The 24708-nt window shown below is 39.7% G+C and overlaps 2 protein-coding genes across 3 annotated transcripts in view; one reads left to right on the top strand and one right to left on the bottom strand.

Annotated features, from left to right (window-relative positions):
* bora (bora aurora kinase A activator) overlaps positions 1-9210 on the top strand; it is a 94934-nt gene extending 85724 nt beyond the window's left edge. The window contains exon 12 of the mRNA XM_057332872.1: positions 8859-9210. Coding sequence (XP_057188855.1) covers positions 8859-8861 — 3 coding nt within the window. The 3' untranslated portion in view covers positions 8862-9210. The remainder of the gene's footprint in view (positions 1-8858) is intronic.
* dis3 (DIS3 exosome endoribonuclease and 3'-5' exoribonuclease) overlaps positions 1-24708 on the bottom strand; it is a 123052-nt gene that overhangs the window by 64400 nt on the left and 33944 nt on the right. The window contains exons 2-6 of one of the 2 annotated variants that reach the window (XM_057332867.1): positions 22678-22835; positions 22370-22563; positions 22164-22237; positions 14937-15104; positions 9962-10123 (exon numbers count right to left, since the gene is read on the bottom strand). In XM_057332867.1, the coding sequence (XP_057188850.1) occupies positions 9962-10123; positions 14937-15104; positions 22164-22237; positions 22370-22563; positions 22678-22835 (756 nt within the window). The remainder of the gene's footprint in view (positions 1-9961; positions 10124-14936; positions 15105-22163; positions 22238-22369; positions 22564-22677; positions 22836-24708) is intronic. The other variant, XM_057332868.1, reaches the window with a different exon arrangement.

Below are 24708 nucleotides of genomic sequence, written 5' to 3'. Positions count from 1 at the left end.
ATGCGAAACATCAGACCTGTATCTGATTTAGGACCACATATGAAAGTGGCTCAGATCAGATTAAAAAAGATCGTATTCCATGTGGTTTGTCCTGTTCACACCGTCATGCAGTAAACAGATCTGGGTCGCATATGAGCAAAAAAATCAGATTTTGATGGCAGTGTGAACGTAATCTTAGGCCCCCCGTTTACACTGCAGTTCTTGATGCCCAATTCTGTTTTTGTGACTATATCAGATTTTTTTGACGACCCGTTTACACCTTATTTTCAAATCTGCATTTACACTATACTCAGCAAAACAACCCAAGTTAGAAGTACTGACCGGTAAAAAGAAGAAACGTCATTTGCCACATCACTCATTTTTTAAATAGACTGCAGAACTATTATCACGGGCAAAGAAATGACTGAAATTAGATTTTTTTTGGTCAAATTTGTATTTAACATTGTTAAATCTGTTGGCAAATGGTTCCTTTAGTAAATAAATATGTTATACCAGAAATATGTCCAAATATAATGTGGTAATAGTTTGCATATGATTGAAGAAATGTAATGCAGTTTATGTAATATGTCTTTTTGAGAGATTTTTCTCATTCATTACTGTCTCAAGCAAAGACAGCGCAGCTTCAAAGAGACACGAGTCAATAGCGCTTGAGAGTGAGTTCTGTCAGAGCGTTTCATTGGTTGAATGTACTGAATGAACACGCCCTTCACTGAACAAACGAGTCAATTGAGTCAAAATGAGACTGAATGAACTGCTACATGTCGTTCATGGTCTAATATTCTCTGTGTTACAACAATGCATATCCAGTAGTTACTCAACTTTTCTGAAAAATAAAGGTAATGACCAGGTTTAATTTAATTCCAACTAAGGTAAAGTAAATTATGTCGAAACAGTTAAATCTTTGTATGGAACATTTAATTACACCAATTAAATGAGTTAATCCAGATAGATTTTAGTAGACTAATATAATGTAGATTTCGTAGACTAAAAATAGACTAAAACTATGATAAATAGGGATGACTAAAACTAAATTGCATTTTAGTCAAAAGACTATGACTAAAACTAAATCAAAATTTGCTGTCAAAATTGACACTGATCTTAATTCTAATTTCAGTTAAGCCTTAAAATGTTAAAATTCTTTAAGTTGTATATGCAACAAAATAAGTTACTGAAATTATTAATATTTTGAAAATAAATGTTATTTGAATTTTTTAATTTTGTTCAAAATATCGAGATGTGTATCGTATCGTGAACCCAGCATCGAGATATGTATCGAATCGTGAGCTGAGTGTATCGTTACACACCTACTGGTCATCAAATATGGCTGTTTTGGAAGGAGTGACTGAGGTATTGCCAAGTTGGATGGTGAGATCGTGTTGCACCGTGGGAAATACAACTAGTTCTGTCTTGGCAGGGTTCAGCTGGGGGTGATGCGCTTTCATCCAAGCTGTGATGTTTTCAAGGCAGGTTGAAATGCAAGCTGCTACAGTGGTATCATCTGGGTGAAATGAGATGTAAATCTGGGTGTCATCAGCATAACAGTGATAGGAGAAGCTGTGTGCCCGTATGATGGGTCCCAAGGATGTCGAGGAGATGGAGAAAAGGAATGGTCCAAGCACCGATCCCTGAGGGACCCCAGTGATCATGTGGTAAACAGAGGACAGCGAGCCCCTCCACGATAGGTAGAGAAGTAGGATTTGAACCAGCGGAGAATAGTGCCTAAGATTCCTAGTGATGACAGGGTTGCTAGCCGTATCTGGTGATTTATGGATTTAGATGTACATTTAGACAATCTAAAATATTTTTTTTTTTCAACTTTTAGATTTTTTTGGTTTGATAAGTACCAAGTGCCGCAAAAATTGCATTCCTTATTTTTTTTTTACCTGAGCTTTTTGTCCTATTCTATTATACTTCACTAAATAAATAATTTACTAAATAAAGCCCCCATAAATCCCTTGAAATGCTAACTGTAGGGATGTGGCGGTGATTAAATTTTCCCACCGGTTAATAGACGTGTAAAAACACCGGTAGTACCGGTGACACCGGGGGTGGGGTTTGCTGTGGGGTGGTCGAAGATGCAGCAGTGCGCATGACACATTTTACTCTCAGTTTTGATAGCGGCAATTCGGGAACGGCAATTGCTTGAATTAATATCTTTCTTAATGAAAACACAAAAAACTACAAAAAACTGCAATGACATTTGCTTATATTAAACACAGACCTTACAAAACGAATAACCACTGCACACACTATGCAAAAATATAAGGATCGAATATAAAAACCTTTACGTTAAATAAGTTGCCTATTTTAACAAAACAAGTAATCATGGCACACACTGTGCAAAAAACAAATAAAAAAGAAACAAATAAGAAAGGGAATACGAAACAAAAAACGTTTATTAAATAAATGGCAAAGCACCGGCTTTTTAAAATTAGAACAAAAAGAAAATTAAAATGAAACCGGCTCTTGATGACAATAGGCTACATATTTTCTAAATGTTCTTTGACAGAAAAGCCTCCGCCATCATCTTGTCAGCCAGCACTTCACTCTTCTCACATGATGAATAAAATCTAACTTTTGCTGCTGATCTTTGCTGCGACACTTGTTCCGCTTGCACTGAATGCAGCAGCTGCGATTTATTACTATAAAAATTCTAATTGACGGTGGGGGTTGGTGCCACGGTGGACAAGTGATGTAATCGGTTGGCGGGTGGACAGAGTGTTTCACAGGTGACACCGACTATCGCAACAAGCCTAGCTACCTGTCTCTGTAAAACGAATTAAACTGAAAATGACAGCAAATTTTAACAGGCAGAGAAGCTTTGTTATTGATTGGTGCTAAGTAGAGAGACTGTCTAAACTCTCAATACACCAAACCGAATTCATACTCTAAATGTGACCCTGGACAACAAAACCAGTCTTAAGTAGCACGGGAACATTGTTGGTAATCGGCAAAAATACATGGTATGGGTAAAAATTTACGATTTTTCTTTTTGCCCAAAATCATTAGGATATTAAGTAAAGATCATGTTCCATGAAGATATTTTATAAATTTCCTACTGTACATGTATAAAAACTTTATTTTTGTGAGTGGATGGCCTGCTACAGTGCCTCAGATTAACAACTTCAAAGGCGATTTTCTCAATATTTTGATTTTTTTGCACCCGCAGATTCCAGCTTTGTAAATAGTTGTTGTTCTGCCAGATAGTGTCCTATCCTAACAAACCATATATCAATAGAAAGCTTATTTCTTCAGCTTTCAGATGATGTAAAAATCTTAATTTCGAAAAATTGACCCTTAAGACTGGTTTTGTCGTCCAGGGTCACAAATTAATATGAACCAACAGATTATGTGCATTTCGAGACTATTTAATGTATATTTTGCATGAAAAATGTAATATTTTATTGTTTATAGTGTTTTATTACATGTATGTAGAGATGTAACATTATGAAAATTTCACATCACTGTTATAGTGAACAAAATTATCACGATTATCAGTATTATCATAATTTTGTTAAAAAGTACTGATACCAAGTTTTATACTGATGTGAAAGCACTTTTTGTTTTCATAAACATCAAATACACAACATTAACATTAATCATGACACAATGGGGCCATTAGGTAAAGGAGTATCTTGTTCAGGTTGAACACAACCTTAAGTAAACAAGACATTAATTTAAATGCAACACAAATCAGTAAATCATCTGTCTGCATGTGTCGCGAGTAATGAGGTGTAGTTTAGGTCCCAGGAGACACCTGAAGTCATAAGAGTGATCTCCAAAGAAACTTTCAAATCATCAGTCTGTCTAAAGAAATATGAAGTAAACGTGTTTCAGTATATCTATATTTCCCCCAATATGCACATTTTTGGACTAAAAGCCCTGTGATCATAAATAAACGGGAGCAGACGAGGATGAATATCGTCGCTGTCGGGCGGAAACCTCCTATGTCCAAATTTGGTCAATTTCATATTTTTTCACAAATCGATGCTATTGGTCAGTCCCCATGTGGGTCTGTTATTTTTACAAATGATTAACCAATCTAAAGTGTTGAAAATAGCTTGAGAGCAAATCTCTTAACTCCATTGAACACTTCAACTGTCTGATAAGTTTCGTAACTCCACCTCTTCTTCACTCCGCGGGAGCTTCTCGGCATTACGTCTCCTGATTGAAAGTTTTTTAGACAATAACGAGTGAAAATAGTTAGGTTAGATACATTTGGCCTGTTTTGTTAAAAATCGATAGCTGTAATGCTTCGGTGCAGAAGGAAGCCCGTGAGCCACGAAGGTAAATTTGCGAGCAGATTCGGCTAATTTCCGCCTATTAGAGAGCCTAGTCAGCTCATCGTTTTTTGTATTACATCACTTATAGTTCTTAAACCTTTAAAATGGAGTTTAGGAAGATGTATGTAACCACAGTCGTTAGCTTTGGTTAACGATTGAAGCCTTTTCTCTTGTCAAGAGGCTCAACGCGACCGCCAACTTTATTTGCGTGCAGATTAATTTCCGCCTTATTAGACAGCCTGTTTAACATTTATTTTGGTATTGCATCACTCATAGCTCTAACGTTTAAAATAGAGTTTAGGAAGATGTATGTAACCACAATCATTAGCTTTCATTGGCTCTTAAAGCCTCGTCTCTTGTCAAAAGGCTCAACGCGACCGCAGACTTTGATGAACACTGCTGGCAGCAGCGACGTCTGTATCCGTACCATTCTTATCAATGACAGCATAATCTCGTATCTCCCAAGTCATAAACCTTGTATCTCCGATTAAACATGGTTTTGGGGAAATGTTGGGTTAATGTTGGTACACAACAGTATATGATAGAAATATAAGGTATAATACCAACTTTAACGATACAATGTTTAATAACTCAAAAAATATGCAGTTTTTTAATTTCCTGAAAAATAATGGTTTTGGAGATGCGAGGATTCCGCCCGACAGTGACGATATGCATGTCTCATATCAGTAACATTATTTTGCTTGTTTATTTTGCACTCCTGACATAACATGAACAAAACCCGCATTTCATTATGCACCTCTGTTATACTGTTGCTAACTTTGGCTGACGCTGGACAGTATTTACCATTAGTCTTAAAATGTTGGTACGGTTTAATGATAATTAATATATGACATGATAATACTAACTGTTGGATGTAGACATGTGCCGGTGTTCGGTAATATGGTACACCAGGGGCGTATCTAGGATATAAAACCATCAGGGGCTGAGCCTAAAACATTAGGGCCTAATGTAGGGAATTTGTATTAGGTTGTAAGGGGTATTTTTTTCAAGGAAAATATGCTTTGCATGAACTTTTTTATGCAATATAGTTTATTAGCAGACACAAAATAATCACATAAATTTAAATGTATTCTTCTCAAGGAAAATATGCTGTGCATGAACACATTTATGCAATATAATATCACAAAACAATCATATGTAACTTTATACATCTGACCCATTGTCATCTATGTCTAGCTACTTATGTCTACTGTACTTCATTCTCTTGTGGACTTTTCAAAGTTTTTTAAGGTTCTTTTATCCATGTATTTTTCCTGTTCGTTTTTTGATGGTGGAATCGTCACAGAGTATCTTCGAGACTTGACTTGAGCAAAAAAAGCATATGGTAATGTTTGTAATGCGTTAGTGCCTTCACGTTTATGAGCTGGGCCATAATAATGCATGAAATTAACAGACAGTCCCTTAAGGATTTCATTCAAGGATTTTTCCTTATTTGTAAATTGTGTAAATATTTGTAATGTTTTTTTACAACTTTAATTACTTAAATACTAAAAGTATTTATATGAATAGAAATACTTAAAAACTATAATTGATAATTGTAGCGAGGAAGGCGGGATGAGAGCCGTGGGGCAGGAAGGCGGGATGAGAGCCGTGGGGCAGGAAGGCGGGATGAGAGCCGTGGGGCAGGAAGGCGGGGCGGGTCCCGCATGCCTCACGGGGGAGCTCGGGAGCATAAGAGGACGAGCGGCAGGACTGCCGACGAGAGAGGACCGGGCCCGGAAATGCTAAGTTTTGTTTATGTTTGTGTTGCTGGCAGTCGTCCACGAGGGGCTGCCGGCTTGATATTTTTGTATTTTTGTATTTCTGTGTATTTATTTTTGATCGAATGTTCGCCGGTTCCCGCTTCCTTCCTTCCGTTTTATTGAGCTTTATTACAGCGGTGCCGAAACCCGGGAGGAAGGACACGCTGTTAAAGAGTCCTCGCAGCTTAGGGGGATCGCGGTGCCGAAGAGTTCGGGCAGCACGGATGAGAGAAGTCCGCGAGGCGGTGGTGTTGGCGCGTGTGCCCGGACGGGGAAAAGACCTCGCGCCGTGTCCTGGGTCTGAGGTGGAGTGGCAGCCGTCCGCGAGGGAACGGAGAGGTCAGCCCCGCTTGCCATGGGCCGGAGCCTGCTACCGTCCGCCGGATCGGGGAGGAGCAGGAAGCAGGGGGCCTGCTGCCGGCTGCCCTCGTCCGGAGGAGCCATCGCCAGCCGCCCTTATCCGGAGGAGCCATCGCCGGCCGCCAGGGGGCGGAGGAGGAGCGTCCAGTACCACCGCATGGCACCGCGAGGAAGAGCCTCTCGGCTGGTTGAGGACCGAGTGACAGGGACGAGAGAGGGGAGAGAGGAAAAAAATAATAGTCCGGTTCCCCGACACGCTGTCGCTCGGTCCTAAACCAGCCAAGAGGCTCTTCTTCGTGCTGCCATGCGGTGGTACTGGACGCTCGGGGTGCTCCCGGCTCCGTTCTCTCGTCTCGTTGGTGCATACCCACAGGCGCTGGGGCTCTCAAGGGGGGGGCGCTGGGGCTCTTAAGGGGGGCCCCCCGGGGGGGAGTAGGCACAGGCACGCTAGTATCCCCCGGCCTGTGAAGGGCGATGGGGGTATGTAGTGAGGAAGGCTACATAGGGAAGCTTGGGAGCATAAGAGGACGAGCGGCAGGACTGCCGACGAGAGAGGACCGGGCCCGGAAATGCTAAGTTTTGTTTATGTTTGTGTTGCCAGCAGTCGTCCGCGAGGGGCTGCCGGCTTGTTACTTTTGTATTTTTGTGTATTTATTTTTGATTAAATGTTTTGAATGTTCGCCAGTTCCCACCTCCTTCCTTCCATTTTATTGAGCTTTATTACAATAATGCTTAACCTAATATAAATAAAAAATGAAAGGTTTTGAAGTAAATGTTTTAGTAAACACAAACAGCCAGTGGCCTAAAAGCTGCTGGTGTGACTAAGCTGCTGGCACTTTAAGACTTGCGGTAAAGCGCGTACACGTCCCAAAAAGTTTCTCCCAAAAACTGTTTGTTTACTTCATACCCGATTGTGTTTAAAAAAACTCAACGGACATTTTGACATATTTTTCAGCATTTGCTCAAGGCTTATGTTTTTTTACAAGGAATAAAAAACAGTATTGCTCCACTATGCTGTCATATATTAGGATATTATTGCTTCGCCCTGTCCTTGGCACTTATGTGAGGCAGCAGCCAGGTTCACACAGACCACTCACTTGCCTCACATGAGCGACAGGCAACATCTGTGCATTATCCTCGCAAAAATAATCCATTACAAATTGATAAAATTCATTTTTGCCATCTTTGCATTGATTTTGATTAAGATTATGCTGCAATAGCAGTATCACGAAAAACTGTGCAGGCTTGTTGTGATAATCCAGATTTTTATATCATTAGTTATAGCTGTACATTTTCGTCTCCGTGTACTCACACACTTAAGTTACATTTCTTCATCTTCTCCAAAAATGAAAGAAGATTTGTTTGTTTCTTGGCACATGCTATTGCCGTTCTGTAGTCTTCTCTACCCTCACACTGTTAGATCTTATTTTATCGAGCAGCTCAACTGCATAGGATAGGTTGAAGAATAGGTGTGTGGGAGAGAGGCTGCAGTCAACATCGTGTGCACAGCGTCAGCAGCGAATTTTAAACGTCCAGTTAATGATTTCCTATTATTATTTTCCAGGCCAAAACATTCGGGGCTAGCTTAAAAACAATCGGGGCTAGAGCCCCAAATAAACTGTGCTAGTGACGGCCATGTGGTACACCACGGTAGTGAAAATGCACTATAGATTTATTGCGGGCACGTCCAACCGCTGTGAAGAAAAATGTGCCTTATCTTTTTCTTTGACTGCATAAAATAACACTCCGTTTATGCTGCGTAAAGGCAAAAGTATAGTCCAACCGGCCATTATTTTCGTAATCAGGAGGGTCAGCGGTCGTCCGCACAGCCCGTCCATGTGCAGCCCATTTTTTGAGGGTGCGCGGACAGGATGCGTACAACAGCGCATGCGTGACAACATGTTGAATCAGCTGAGTCCACTCGGTGACGTACTGCGCATGTGTCGAACTCGTTTATCCGCGATTGAGTATGCGAGATTGTGCGTGATATGGACACGGACGCGGAAGTCAAGTATACCCGTGGCTTAAGCGTCACACGCACACGCATTTGTGTGCTCTGATGTAAACAGCCTGGACAAGCCTCACGTTGAGAAGAATGGGGGAAGGCAGAGCTCTGCCGACCTAAGGTGAAATATGAGTTATGTCACGCCACTCTTATTTACGTGTTTCTGAATACCACATAGAAACAAATAAGCGAACTAAAGTGCCAAAATTGCATGGATTATATTGCTATTTGCATTCCTGACAGTTGAAGAGTTAGCTTGGTCCGCTAGCTTGCATCTCGTAATTGAATAAATAAAATACAGTAATCTCCTAATCGTAGTTATATAGTTAATAATGTTGTGGCGAGGGGGCGTGGTTTAGCGAGGGACGCAACAGGAGAGAGAGCCGGGAGACGAGCGGTGAGTAAGGGGGACACGTGCAAACAATCAACACCTGTATCTAATTCCAGTAAGGGCGCGGAGAGAGCGGATAAAAGGAGGAAAGCAGCACACAGAAGACGAGAGACTCACAGACTGACACGGGCTGTTGACGGGAGAACCTGATCGGGAAGTGGAATCTATCAAGGACTCTGTACCTGGGATAAAGAATGGTATGGTGTACTGGTGAAGACGCCACCTGTATTTTATGTTTGAGTGAATCTAACTTTCGTGTGGAACTTTAATAAAAACCTGTGTCAGTCTCGCCAACCTCGTCCTCTTCCTTACCCACGACTCTTGAGTTGTGCTACACATGTCAGTGTGGCAGAACAATTATTTTGATTTGAAGTTGAAGATGAAATGCAACAATCGTATCTTGCCACAGAGTGCTGCTTTTAAATGCCTATTAAGCTATGTAAGCTATCCTACTGCTTGCTATCAGGAAAAAAAACATGAATTAGCACTATTGTTGTACTGACACTGACAGGCAATTATTTATAATGAACTGATGTGTCAGTAAAATGACCATCTAAATATTAAGCAATGAATGTTATGTTAAATATGTATTTGACTATGCATGTTAAATACACTATTGTACAGCAAGTGAAGTGGGTATCTTTAGCTTAATCATCACCATTACATGTGTTCACTTGCTAAAATCTAGTATGGAGTAAAATATGTTTTATCATATTTAATTAAACACCTGACAAATTATCAATAACCAGATATTGATATTTGCATATGTTTTTGTAATGCACTTCATCACCGTGATACTACCGTAATAAAAGCTTAATCAATTACTGCCACATAAAAATGTATTACCGGCACAAGCCTAGTTGAATGTTTTATTGTGGTTAATCTTGAAGCCGGTATCGTTACATCCCTAATTAAACGTTAATTTCATTTTAAATTTCTCAAATATCAAATTGTTCATGCTCAGTCTCATTAAAATCCTTCACAGCAAACAGTGCATCCTAGTAATGTTTTAGTGGTGTGTGTATACTTCTCAATGATAAGCGCCAAAATCCACAGAATTCTGCAAAAGAAGTTTCTGCAGAGATCTGCGGACGTGGATTTCTTGTGGCCCTAGTATGAGTCATGTTCCTCTGGACACAACATTCTAAAGGGACTATACCTTATTCGGAGTCTCATCTTCCTCAGCATCTTCATCATTTGGACCATCATCCTGTAGCACAACAGATAAGGGAGCAACCCAGCATTCTTTTGGAAAGAGTTCAACAGCCACTACATCCTGATGCACAGCTCGGTTTATGTTCTGAAGGCCTTGAAGTAGAACCTGTCATAAATATGGAAAGAGCAGCAGATTAGCATATAGTCACTGTCCTTCCGAAACCTCGGATGTCCAAATGGGCTCTATGCAAGCATTACTTCCGTGTTTAATGCAAGAACCCTCAGCAGTTTCCGGTTGGGGGGACTTAAAGTTATAGTTCATCCAAAAATGAAAATTGTGTCATGAATTACTCACTCTCTAGTTGTTCCAAACCTGTATAATTTTCTTTGCTCTGATGAACACAGAGAAAGATATTGGGAAGAATGTCAGTAACCAAACAGATCCAGTGTTTCCCACAGGATTTTGAGAGACTTGTGGCGCTGACGACGTCACAAACAAATTAGCATATTTATGACGCCATCACGCCGTGTTTGCATTTGGACTTGACATCGGTTTCTATTTTACTCTCTGATCTGTCACATTATGCTACATTTTAAAACAACAATGCCATTCTCACATATTTTCTGTTCTGTTGTCAGACATGAAACGATTATAAAATAAGTTACTGAACGTGACCCAATAATGTTTAATACAGTCAGCAGTCACTTTACCTGCTGCTAAAATCCTGATTTATAAACTCGATACCGTTTGGCAAAATCACCATACATCTACATTAAAGAGCAGATATGCAGTGATTTTGGCTATCACTTATTTGTCTCATGGAGCGCACGGCCGTTACTGTGCTGCTGCATTATGAGCACTTCTTTGATTTTAAATGAAAGTTATAGTTTTATTATGCATAGTGCAGACAATTCGGCACAAATCCATAAATATGTGAAAATACACTGTTAGCACGGCGCAAACTACGTGCGCACGCACGCACACCAAACTCATTGGTAGATGGCGAGGCAGAGTCCTGCACGGGTCCTGTTTGATAAACCCGCACCCGCAGTAATTAAAAGAACACCTGACATCCGACAGCAGCACTCATTTAATTCCGTACCCGACCCTACCCTTTGACAAAAATGCCGCGACCCGAACCGCACCCGCATTACATCTACATGATGTAGACAAAACCATTTCTTTTCTCACGCAACAAGCAACGAAATATTAGGAATTCCTGGTTAACACATTTTTAAACATGTAGTACTAAATATGGCCGTTTCGGGTGAGACAACCAATAGTGAATCCACTAAAATATTGTAAGCTAATAGTAGCTATACTATATTTGATTAGTGATTTATGAAATGTGTTTTGATTTATGCAAAATTTGTTAAAAATAGCCTATATTTTTCATGTGATATTAAAGAAGCCCGTCTTTTGCTGTTTTTGAGGCTTTGATTATGTTTTTTGGGTGTTTAACAATGGATGTTCATGTTTCTAATTTAAAAAACGCTTTATATGTCACATATTTCAAGTCTATTGTTCGCCGCTGTCCCTCTTCTATCAAAACGACTGGATTTCTTCCGGTCTATAAAAAGTCCCTCCTTCCGAAACGCTCTGATTGGTAAAGCTAACCAGGTGTGTCGTGATTGGTTCCCCGCTTAGAGTGTGTGTGTGAAGATGTCCCACCCATACCATATCAGCGAGCTTCCGCTTCTCAGGCTGTTGTGATTGGTCGGTGCCCCTCTCAGTGCACGTGTATTCATAAACTTTGGCTTTTAGCAATAAACAGTAATAATGGCGTCAACTTCACTTTATCAGTTAAAAACATGAGGATCGATCGAAGTGTAACGGAGGTCCGCTAGTGCAAACGTCAATCTTTGTAAGAGATCGCAATTTTTTTCCCTACTATGACGAGGGAAATGACACCGGACCGAATGGCGTCAGACTGGTTATATTAATTTACACTAATAACAGAAGCGTTAGTTTTGCCTTTTTATATTGGACCCGAGTTGGATAATAAAACAAGCAGATTGACCAGGAGATATTTGCAAGCAGGACTTCACAGGACGTTTCATAGAGGTATGCGCACACACACACAATATCAGTGTATTACACAGAACAGCTTTCACAGCTGATGTTAAAGTCATGGAAGCTGTTATTTGACCGTTGGTTATCTTAGAATGTGTGTAGCTGAATTCTTATTACCAGCTGTAGGACTGTGATGAAAGGGAAAGTAGTTTAGCACGTAGCTCAGTCAAATGTTTACGATCTCTGATAACCAAACACTACTCCAGCGGCTCTTCCTCTTCTCTAAGGAAGGCCTTGTCCATTTTTTGGCGTATTCCTTTGGGCGGAGGTTAATAAAAGCACTCGGAATGATGACATCATGTACCCGGGAAGTAGAGGGCTGTAGTCAGATTCCAGCCGTTCTCTGTAGTCCTTGAAAAGCAAATTCTGTTAAAGACAATATCTCGCTTGGCACTGAACTTTGAGCTTTATCATTTTGCAGGTATTGTTTATGCTCTAACAGCAACATTACACACTAACAAAAGGATGAAAATGGGGTCGCGGGGAATGGGACCTTTAATAATAGTTTCCCTTCACTTTATTCTGTAAAATTATACCAAAGCCACAAAAGGCTAAGCTGCCGTCAAGGCTAAATAAAGCTTAAAGGGGATATGCAACAGTGTTTCATGCATTCTCACTTCTTAACAATGTTAAACGTGCTGTCTTCTCATGCTTGACATGGTCAAATTGTCAAAAAACGAGTTGGACGTGTGACGTAGTATTTCTGTGCTCGATACACCCCCTCAGCGTTCTTTTAGGTTTTTGAATTTTTTTTATCGAACATGAAAATCTGTTTTGTTACAACTTTTCTTAAGTCCCTTATCAGACAATTCTCCCAGAAAAGCACGCCCACACATCACTTTCACTTGTGTGCAGGAGATAGGGAGCACTACGTTAGCGAAGTTCAACTGTGTTCATTTGTTCACTGCAATTGGGTGATGAATGTTATATAAACGGTGGATATAATGCTGGATTTGGAGATTGTTTGAAACTGATAGGTGGAGCAGTCCCAGCGCTAAAAGATGCCGGACATGAACCGCACGCGGTAAGTGAAACTGAGTCATATGTCTGTTTTGTTGGCAATGGGTGCACACATGCTTTAGTTCCCCCAACCCCCCCCCCACGCGTCGTATGTTTTCGGAAATAACCGTACAGCTGTATCTGTGTTTTATAAATGTGATCAAACTAAAGACTCTACGGATATTTGAAGGGTATGATACTATTCTTTAAGTACACATGATAAACATAAGATATGCAGAAACTGTCTTGAGTGACAGCCACTTTATTGCTGAGAAGGGACCAGGGTTGATGCGCAAATGTTTTTTTTTTAATTGTGATAAGAGCATCGAGTCCTCACTATAGCTGTCCATCAGTTGCACGCGATTGGCTACAATGCTCAATACTGAAAAGTGCGCTGCAATTAGAAACCAGCTCTTCAAACAGAGCTTGAACACATGAGCACAGGACTGTGTAAAAGCATTTTATCAGCTGAGGTGAGTCGAAAGTAGTCTTGGCTACTGGATCAGCGTTCTGTCCACGCAAATTATTTCCCGACCCACAGATGAATAATTATTCCTCCTGTTACATCTAATATTAGCGGTTCACCTGACAGTGCCCGGCCATGTGCAGGACTCTGGGGCGAGGGCTCGCACACACACACACACCAAGCTCATCCAGAAAGAGAGAGCATGTGAATGAGGGAGAGAGGACGCGCACACACCACTCACATCAAACAAGTCAAGAAAAAAGCTGTTTAGAAGCGCTGTTTAGAAGCTTAATCGATTCGCAGATACAGTCATTATCACTGATGGAAAAATACAAAATGAGATGCCAAATATACTTGGTTGGGTGGTCATTAATATACCTGCCAAAGTAAAGTAAATTTGTGGGAAACACTGCTAACCTTCCGTTAAGTCCTGATAAATTTGGTCAGCAATCTTCTCTGTCAGTAAGTCTGTGACTGTTGATGTTCACGGAGTTAACGCATATTGAAAACACCGCTACCTTTTAATTTCAGGAACTGAACGCAACATGAGAGAGAGAGGCGCTGAGCGTCAACACGCTGCGTGCAACTCGACAATGAATTAAGCTTTTTTAAATACAAATTTAAAGGGAAATAATGTAATATCTATTCGTGGCGGTCAGCGTTGATATTGTGGTGGTCCGCCACGAATAAATAAATGTATAGGCAACACTGAGATCTCAACCCCCATTGACTGCCATAGTTGGAAAAATAAATATGCGGGGTGAGATCTGTTTGGTTACTGACATTCTTCCAAATATCTTTCTTTGTGTTTAGCAGAACAAATAAATTTATACAGGTTTGGAACAATCTGAGGGTGAGTAAATGATGACAGAATATTTTTGGGTGAACTAGAGAGAAATGGGAAATGGAGAAAATAGTTCAATGTAGCAGATGCTGTTAGCAGATACTGCAGCACACAGCAGTGGTATAGACTGATTTCACTCAGCTGCCATGTTGAAATCAAAAACGAGGCTGAGGTGGGAAGAAAACCAGAAGGACAGATAGACTACAATGGTTTGGACTACCATCGGGTGTCTGTGACATGAATAAACAAATGATGGGTTTACTACCATATTATTATCTCTCCGTTTTAAGTCTCCCCAACCGGAAACTAGCGAGGGTTCTTCCTGTTAAACGTGGAAGTAACGCTGTTTTTCAAAACACTGTACTTTTTAAATGATTAAATACTGATAATTATTACATAAAGGTTGAATAATAACAATGATTTATGGCAAAATAAAAAAAATTAAATCACCAATTATGGAGATACAAGGTTTCAGAAGGATAGCAGCGATATCTTATCTCAAAGATAATGATGCCAATCCATTAAAATATATATTATATGTAAAACTTCACTGCATTATCAAAGTTTATTTTACTGTATTTGTGATGACCTTTTACCTCAGTTACATATTTCTCATCTTGCTGTATAAAGACTGTTCCCTCCAGATAATTATCTCTATTGGCATGGAATGTGCCCTGAAGGAGTACACCGTTCTTAATGCCAGCTTGGATCCTGGATAATGGCAGGTGCTCTGAAAACAGTAACTTACTGCCAGTGATGTCATTCTAAAGAGAAGAAATGAAGTAATATTTTAATGCAACAACATAATATATATACAGTATCTCACAGAAGTGAGTACACCCCTCACATTTTTGAAAATATTTTATTATATCTTTTCATGTGACAACACTGAAGAAATTACACTTTGCTACAATGTAAAGGCCTGAGTGTACAGCTTGTATAACAGTGTACATTTGCTGTCCCCTCAAAATAACTCAACACACAGCCATTAATGTCTAAACTGCTGGCAACAAAAGTGAGTACACCCCTAAGTGAAAATGTCCAAATTGGGCCCAAATAGCCATTTCCCTACCCGGTGTCATGTGATTCGTTAGTGTTACAAGGTCTCAGGTGTGAATGGGGAGCAGGTGTGTTAAATTTGGTGTTATCGTATCGATATCATACTGGTCACTGGAAGTTCAACATGGCACCAGTGTTGCTTTCGGCAACGAAAATTATGACGAAATATGGTCGTCAACGAACCTTTGTCACGTGACGAAAACGAGACGAGACGCAACGTAAATGCTGGTCATGTGACGATGACTATAATTAAATGTACAATGCAATATTGTTGACGAATAAAAACGAGACTAAATGTGGTTTACAAAATAAAAACTATGCTAAAATGTCTCTTCATTGTCGCTGACCAAAACGAGACGAGACGAAATGTTATAACGTTATTTCGTCTGATGCGGAATCCTGTTAAATGTCGTCTGGCTGTTCTGCGTGTCTGAATGAATTATGTGCACAGTTTAACATACAACATGAGTGATGGTCGAGGATTTATCTGCGTCTGCACTGTATGAGGATATGAACACAAGAACTTCATCTCCAGAGTTGCTCTGAGTTTATTTTACGAGCGTTTACTGTTTGAGTGAAGCTATCGGCAAACACAAAAACTCAAGCGTCTAACCAAAGACCCGTCAAAATAAAAGTCCCGTTAAATTGAACACTCCGACAAAAAATACTTTAGTGAACTATAATAACTTTAAACCTCTCTAGCTCCAGTGCTATGTGCAAAAAAGTCTGCATTAATTTACTGCATTCTGTATGCTACTACAGGGCACTGAGGGCACTTACTCTTCTCCTGTTGGTTCTTTGCAATGCTGGCAAATGTAACCTTCCAGTTGACTTGCCAAATCACTTCCATTTGTTTTATTAATAAAGGATATTGGAAGTAAAATCGGTCTGGGTTATGACAAATGCTACACACAGCGAGAAAAAGAAAATTTGTATAGGAAAAAGATGCATCGAGAATTGTTTTATCATCACATTCGCCCTCTGAATCGTAATCGAATCGCATCGTGACGTGCCTAGAGATTCCCACCCCTACCGATGGCTGTAAATTCAAATCAGACGTCTTCCGTGTCTGGAATAAGATAACCTTGTTTGAAATGGGTTTGGCTAAAATAAAATTTTGGTTTCGTCTATACTACTAGGTACTTATACTGACTGGGTTACATAGAATTGCATTACTAAAAAGAGACTAAAATACAATTTTCATTGACTAAAACTAGACTAAAATGTCATCAGTTTTCGTCGACTAAAACTAGACGAAAATAGTCATGGATAATTCTGACTAAAATAAGATTAAAATGCTCAGACTTTTAGTCGACTGAAACTTGACTAGACTAAAAAGTGTATGAACATGACTAAAACTAATAAAAACTAAAATGACAGCTTGACACAAAGACTAGACTAAAACTAAAATTAAAACAGGCCGCCAAAAACAACACTACATGGCACCTCATGGCAAAGAACTCTCTGAGGATCTGAAAAACTAATTATTGCTCTACATAAAGATGGCCTAGGTTATAAGAATATTGCCAACACCCTGAAACTGAGCTGCAGCACGGTGGCCAAGACCATACAGCGGTTTAACAGGACAGGTTCCACTTAGAACAGGCCTCGCCATGGTCGACCAAAGAAGTTGAGGTCACGTGCTCAGCGTCATATCCAGAGGTTGTCTTTTGGAAATAGACGTATGAGTGCTGAGAGCATTGCTGCAGAGGTTGAAGGGGTGGGGGGTCAGCCTGTCAGTGCTCAGACCATACGCCGCACACTGCATCAAACTGGTCTGCATGACTGTCGTCCCAGAAGGAAGCCTCTACTAAAGATGATGCACAAGAAAGCCCACAAACAGTTTGCTGAAGACATGCACACTAAGGACATGGATTACTGGAACCATGTCCTGTGGTCTGATGAGACCAACATAAACTTATTTGGTTCAGATTAGGGCTGCAACTAACGATTATTTTGATAATCGATTAGTTGGGCGATTATTTTTTCTTCGATTAATCGATTAATCGGATAAAATGTGATTACATCTTTTGCTTATAATAAGTAAATCAGATATGGGAAAAGTATACACAACTGAACTCATTAGCCTTCTCCCAAAATGTTGTGAATGTCTCCATAATTAATACACCTGGTGAGTTGATTCAGGTGTGTCATATTGGAAGCAACTGACAATAGTCTCTCCCAAACGTGGGAGCGAGGGGAGGGTCGGCCAAAGAAATCATTTTTTGTGCCATGAAAAGTGAGATATTTGTCATTCAAATGTAGTGAAGTACAGTAAAAAGTAAACAGAAAAAGTAATACTTAATACAAATACTCAAAAAGTGTACTTAAGTACAGTTCTCAAGTAAATGTACTTCGTTACCCACCTCTGAACTAAATAAACCACCAAATCTGGTTATTTAGCCTATTATGTACTTTGCAAAGTGCAAACGCCACAAATTGGGTTTTACTAATATAATCTTTAATTTTGTCATTTAAAACACCTCTCCCCTTTAAACTTTAAAACTGCGCAGCTTGAAGAGATGCATGCAAAACACATCTGACTTTAAAACTGCGCACCTCGCGCTGCACGGAGAGACGCATGCACCAAGAGACACGTCTGACTTTAAAACAGCACAACCTGTGCCGCACGGAGAGACGCATCCACGGAGAGACACGTGTGACTTTAAAACTGCGCACCTCGCGCAGCACGGAGAGACACGTGTGACTTCAAAACTGCGCACCTCGAGCAGCACGGAGAGACACGTGTGACTTTAAAACTGCGCACCTCGCGCAGCACGGAGAAACACGTGTGACTTTTAAACTGCGCATCTCGCGCTGCACGGAGAGACGCATCCACGGAGAACCACATCTGACTTTAAAACTGCGCACCTCGCGCTGCACGGAGAGACACGTGTGACTTTTAAACTGCGCATCTCGCGCTGCACGAAGAGACGCATCCACGGAGAACCACATCTGACTTTAAAACTGCGCACCTCGCGCTGCACAAAGAGACGCATCCACGGAGAGACACGTCTGACTTTAAAACTGCGCACCTCGCGCTGCACGAAGAGACGCATCCACGGAGAGACACGTCTGACTTTAAAACTGCGCAGCTCATGCTGCAAGGAGAGACACATCTAAAACGGTAATTTTAAAAGGGAAGAAGATGCGCTTGATTTATAACTGCGCAGCTCGCAAGTGACGTCACAGACCAACTAATCGATAATGAAATTCGTTGACAACGAATTTCATTATCGATTATTATCGATTTTATCGATTAGTTGTTGCAGCCCTAGTTCAGATGGTGTCAAGCGTGTGTGGCGGCAACCAGGTGAGGAGTACAAAGACAAGTGTGTCTTGCCTACAGTCAATCATGGTGGTAGGAGTGTCATGGTCTGGGGCTGCATGAGTACTGCAGGCACTTGGGAGCTACATTTCGTTGAGGGAACCATGAATGCCAACATGTACTGTGACACACTGAAGCAGAGCATGATCCCCTCCCTTCGGAGACTGGGCCGCAGGGCAGTATTCCAACATGATAACGACCCCAAACACACCTCCAAGACGACCACTGCCTTACTAAAGAAGCTGAGGGTAAAGGTGACTTAAACCCTATTGAGCATCTGTGGGGCATCCTCAAACGGTAGGTGGAGGAGTGCAAGGTCTCTAACATCCACCAGCACCGTGAGGTCATCATGGAGGAGTGGAAGGGACTCCAGTGGCAACCTGTTAAGCTCTAGTGAACTCCATGCCCACGAGGGTTAAGGCAGTGCTGGAAAATAATGGTGGCCACACAAAATATTGACACTTTGGGCCCAATTTGGACATTTTCACTTAGGGGTGTACTCACTTTTGTTGCCAGCGGATTAGACATTAATGGCTGTGTGTTGAGTTATTTTGAGGGGACAGCAAATTTACACTGTTGTACAAGCTGTACACTCACTACTTTATGTTGTAGCAAAGTGTCATTTCTTCAGTGTTGTCACATGAAAAGATATAATAAAATATTTACAAAAATGTGAGGGGTGTACTCACTTCTGTGAGATACTGTATATACACTGTATATATGGGCCATGCTACAGAATTGGTGCAAAATCAGAGTTGGCAACGTCTTGAAAAAAATCTTTTGAATTGATTTTTTTTCATGGATGAAAATTGTATGATATTAAAGGTACACATTTCTAGTAATTGTGCAGTTAATTTCCATATTGTAATTTCAGAAAGTTTTTAAATATTTTTCCTCTCCCCAAATTTTGTCACTACCGAAACACAATAATATAAAACTAAATAAGTAGTATTATATTTACATATTAAGATTTTGTTTAAATCTACTTTTTAAATATATTTTAGCTATTTTTAAAAAATGTTTTCAGATTTCAAGTGTATTTTATGAGATTTCAAAGTTAAGGATTCATTAGTTTATATATACACATTGAACCAAACACTATCATAACATTTTAGTTGATAATTTAATATACTTTATTTTTGACAACACATCCCATGTTTCAGTCATGATACACAAATTTTCAGTAGCGATGGTAATGTTTTGGTAGTGATCACAATGTTTAATTTGCACAGCTGAATCAGACTTTCAACATTTTATGTTAATACAAATACTGTAACTAACTGTTGCACATACGCAGCCAGCACATATAGCAGACACACATCTGACAGTAAATATCTAATAGAAAACCTACAGCTCTCATACTATATCACCACTTAAACATACAAAAATTTCAGTAGTCTGTACCAATACCAGTAAAATTCCACGGTTCTCGGTACCAATTTCGGTACCAAAGCAAAACACCAGTAGGTCTACATGCTAATTGAAACACAATTGTTAATATAAATGTATAAAAAGTAATGCCATTTTGTATAAATGAAGTATACAAGGTAAACGTTGCTGAAACTGTTGAAACTGATGAACATCCTCCTCAGTCTGCTGCTGTATAAGACAAATAGAATAAATTTCAGTAAGACTGAACAAACATGATATGAAATATTAAAACAAACCTCAGTTTTTATACTGCATTTACACAAGATTCATTACATTAAGGTTACTGTATACTAAAATAATAAATGCAACGGATAGACTTTTCTTTAGTTTAAATTTAGATTTTTAAACCTAATAGAGTTATCCATCCAAGACATACAGTACACATTGCTAGTCATACATCTATTGTTTTCTAGCACATAGATTTCGGATAGGCCTATATAAAATATGTACTGTAAACCACATCATGTCCTCCCATGTATTTTAGCCTACCCCATTACAGTTATAAAAGCATTGAATGGTTAATAAGGACACTTGACTGGATTAGCATTGGCGCTAACAAATTAACATATAATACAACATTCATAATGGAAATGCTAACAGAATTTGAAACTTACCGCTTGAACTTGTTCAAATAAATCCGGATGTTTCATCCTTTCACCACAAAACTCTGTTCATTTTCGCGATATGACTTCCCAGCAAACAATGACCTGGCGGTCCACAGGCGGTTTTTGGGCGGCACAGATTCAGCGGCTTGACACAGATGGACCACCGTCGGGACACTGTCGGCAAGCCGACCAATGTAAAAATGCTGTCGGTCTGCCAGCTTTTTTTGGGTGGCACACCACCAGTGGCTTGCCAGCTTGGAATCCTTGAAGGGAAGATGAATTCCCAAGTATATCAGAAAATTCTTCAGGATAATGTGAGAATGTCTGTACGTCAGCTGAAACGGTGTAGAAGGTGGGTGATGCACCAGGACAACGACCCAAAACACCGGAGCAAGTCCACAACAGAATGGCTTCAGAAAAACAAAATCCGCCTTTTGGAGTGGCCAAGTCAGAGCCCAGACCTCAACCCAATATAGATGCTATGGATTGACTTGAAGAGGGCCATACACATGAGACGTCCAAAGAATATGACAGAGCTAAAGCAGTTCTGCCAGGAAGAATGGGCTAAAATTCCTCCTCAACGATGTGCAGGTCTGATCCACAGCTACAGGAAGCGCCTGGTTGAGGTTATTGCTGCCAAGGGGGGGTCAACCAGTTATTAATTCTAAGGGTTCACTTACTTTTTCCACTGTCATTTTAAATGTTGAATGAGTGTGTTCAAAAAGACATGAAAGATCAGAATTTTTAGACACATTATGTTTGTCAATACCCTTGACTTAGATGAAGATCAGATCACATTTTATGACAAATTTATTCAGAAAACAATGAAATTCCAAAAGGTTCACATACTTTTTCTTGCCACTGTATATCACACATGCAACTAGGGCTGTGACGGTGGCAGTTTTTTTACCACGCGGTGGTAATAGACAAATCGACAGCGGTGGTTGGGAAATATATATTATTTATATAAATAATATTTATATTATTATATTTGTGTGTAGCAACCACGTGACGAGTGGAAGAGAAATATAGACCTTATTTAAATACTTGAAATTGCAATATGATATCTGAAATAAATCAGGATGAAACATCCGTCAATGTTTAACGCGCAAATCCATCAGTGAAACGGCACACTACAGCATATAAAACATTTAAATAAACATCAGTAAATAATGAAAACTTAAATGATATAAGAAAGCTAAATAGCCTACTAAATAAAAAAGCTCTTGTTGCAGTAACTTCAGTCAGTGGCGTATTAACCCTTACAGTCCTTAACAATTCCATTTGAAACAAACTGTTTAAACCTACATTGGCTTTCCTATTCAGATTGCCATAAAAACTTATATACAAACACAAATATACAAATCTTGCTTTATGATATATAATCACAGGCTGTGTACCTGATCATCAGATGTTAATGCAAGTCTGTCCACAAGCTCAGGGTTGCCAATCAAGCTCTTGATGTATTCATCACCTATATAACAAAGATCATAAACCACATGTTAATTACTATCCATATCACGACTTCAGCAATATTCTTTCACTAAGAATAATTGCTTTTAACTCAATTAAATGAACTAATAAAAAAACACAGCTGGTCTCGTACATTTGTACACCAGTAGACCATGCTGCTCTGCCTTTTCTTTGTTGGCCCGATCATTGGTCAGCAGAACCACTTTTAGTGGGCGGCCCCAGGTAGCTTTGGCAAGGTGATCCGTGTACCATTTAGCAGCGACACGGATGGCTCGATCATTGCAATCGTTAGCGCTCTCTCCTTGTTCTCGCTCAATGAATGTATACCTTAAAAGAGAAATATGAACCATATACATCATCCTGACATTAATTTTAAAACAATGGCAAATGGTAAAACTTAGTTAAGACGGCTGAAGGTAAAATGTATGCAGCATATGTTACCTGTGATGTTCATTGGTAAAGGTGTAGAAATGCTTTTCCTTGTCATGAACAACATCCTTAATTCTTTTGTAGACTGGGGCACTTCTGTGTTTAACCTCTTGTAAAACTGTCTGAAGGATGATCACATTCTTAATCAGAGGGTCCTCGAGGATGTCGATCTGTGATAAAGGAGTACCATGTTAGTTCCTTGTATTTAATAAATAATTGTTATCTAAAGCGGTATCAATTGCAGTAATGTACATCTTCCTGTACATTTATTGCAAGAGCTGTATTGTGTACGTGCAACAAGGCTCAGAAGCGAAAAGAAAGTACTGCCTAATGTTTAGTGATTTCAGGGCTAGAATTTTAATGCAGGATTGCGCATAATTTTAACCATTCCCGCAGGTCTAGCTTTGATAATGCAAGAAATTGTGTATTTGAAATCTTGGATAAAATAGGGAAATAAAATTACGAGACACACACATAAAATGAAATCATTACATGAAACAGTTTGTATTCCAGAATTTATATTCACATTTCGTGCTGCACCGGCTTTCTCTCTTTCGCGGAGCCCGACGCGTTGCACACTGTCAATGCTGTGGTATACTGATCTAAACAGTACGAGACTGTGCACATCGGAAACGCTGTTCGTCTTTTGGCATAGAACCTGTTCTTTGATTAACATTCAATTTGCATGTTTATCGACTAAAACGGTGTACAAATAAACTTTATTTATGCAAAACTTTCAAGTTATGCAAAATAAACAAAAATAAACAAAAATAAGTCTGTCTGCCTACCGATGTTATCATCTCTCATGTAATAACCAATGTTTCAAACTTAAAATAAATATATAAATAATAAAAAAATAAGCCACAGAAGTGTCACAAGCAATGGAAAAGTGACAGAAATTGAACTGAAGCGGAACAACAATATAGTTTTTACACTTCTGAACGTATTTTAATGTCAGTTCCGAGAAGAGCTTTGCATATTTTGTATTTTTTTATCGTTTTTTTAAAGTAAGGACATTGAACTGAATTGAACCATGAAAGACACAGAAACTGAAATACATTCAATTAGTCTTTTAGGAGGACACCATGGCAAATCTTTCCACATGAAATAACAACTGGAAGAAATTCCAAAGTTGCATGTCGTACATGTGTGAGTACTTGTGAAAAAAAAGTGTTTTGGTCATATTCTGGAGCACTGAGATATAATTGTTTTTAATGTTTTTAATCTAGCAAACTGATATACCCCAACACCCGCCTCGCCCCGCCCCCCGATGTCATCGTCCATCGCGATGTTTCACTGTAGGCATCGTCCGATGCCAATTTGGTAGACATCGCCCAACCCTAGCCCTGACACTAATAATAATTACTGCTTGCCTTTGTTCTATAGCAATCATGGAGCGTATTGGCCACACGCGGACACTAGGTAAAACACTTAGAAGTAAACTTGACTAATCAGGATACAAAACAATTATATTGACACTTCAAATTAAATATCATTTTTTATCTTCGGACAAGTAATATTTGTACTCCGAAGGACAAGCATATGACAATGCCTACATTGCACATATGTAAGAGACAGATGATCTGTTTTTGAAGAGGTTTGCTTGTGAATGTATTTAAAATAATGTAATGAGAGCTTACAATTGCTATACTTGTGGTACATTAGCTCAGCTGCTGTTCAGCCACGCGCTGTGCACTCCCATAAACACTAGTACTAGGCACTGCAGAGAGATGTGCGCGAACGTTGAAACCTGTCCGTCTAGATCGTGTTTACATAGAAAAACAGTGGGAAAGTAGCAACGCGGGATGGCAAGTTTAATAATCATAGGTAGTTAAGATGGTGAAGAGAGCACTGAGAGCACATGAGCGCACGCATACGGCTGCCGCAAATGGACGCATTTCAGGATGCGTGTTCTCTTAAACGCGCACGTCATTAAAGTACCGGTACCAAATAAATGAGAAATTGGTATCGTTTTAACAGAAGGGTATCGCGGTACTTTTCTAGTACCGGTGTATCGTGCAACACTAGCCAATAGCATTCGAA

The sequence above is a fragment of the Triplophysa rosa genome, linkage group LG4, assembly GCF_024868665.1.
Source record: "Triplophysa rosa linkage group LG4, Trosa_1v2, whole genome shotgun sequence".
NCBI lineage: Eukaryota > Metazoa > Chordata > Actinopteri > Cypriniformes > Nemacheilidae > Triplophysa > Triplophysa rosa.
This window is presented reverse-complemented; position numbering and strand designations above follow the sequence as displayed.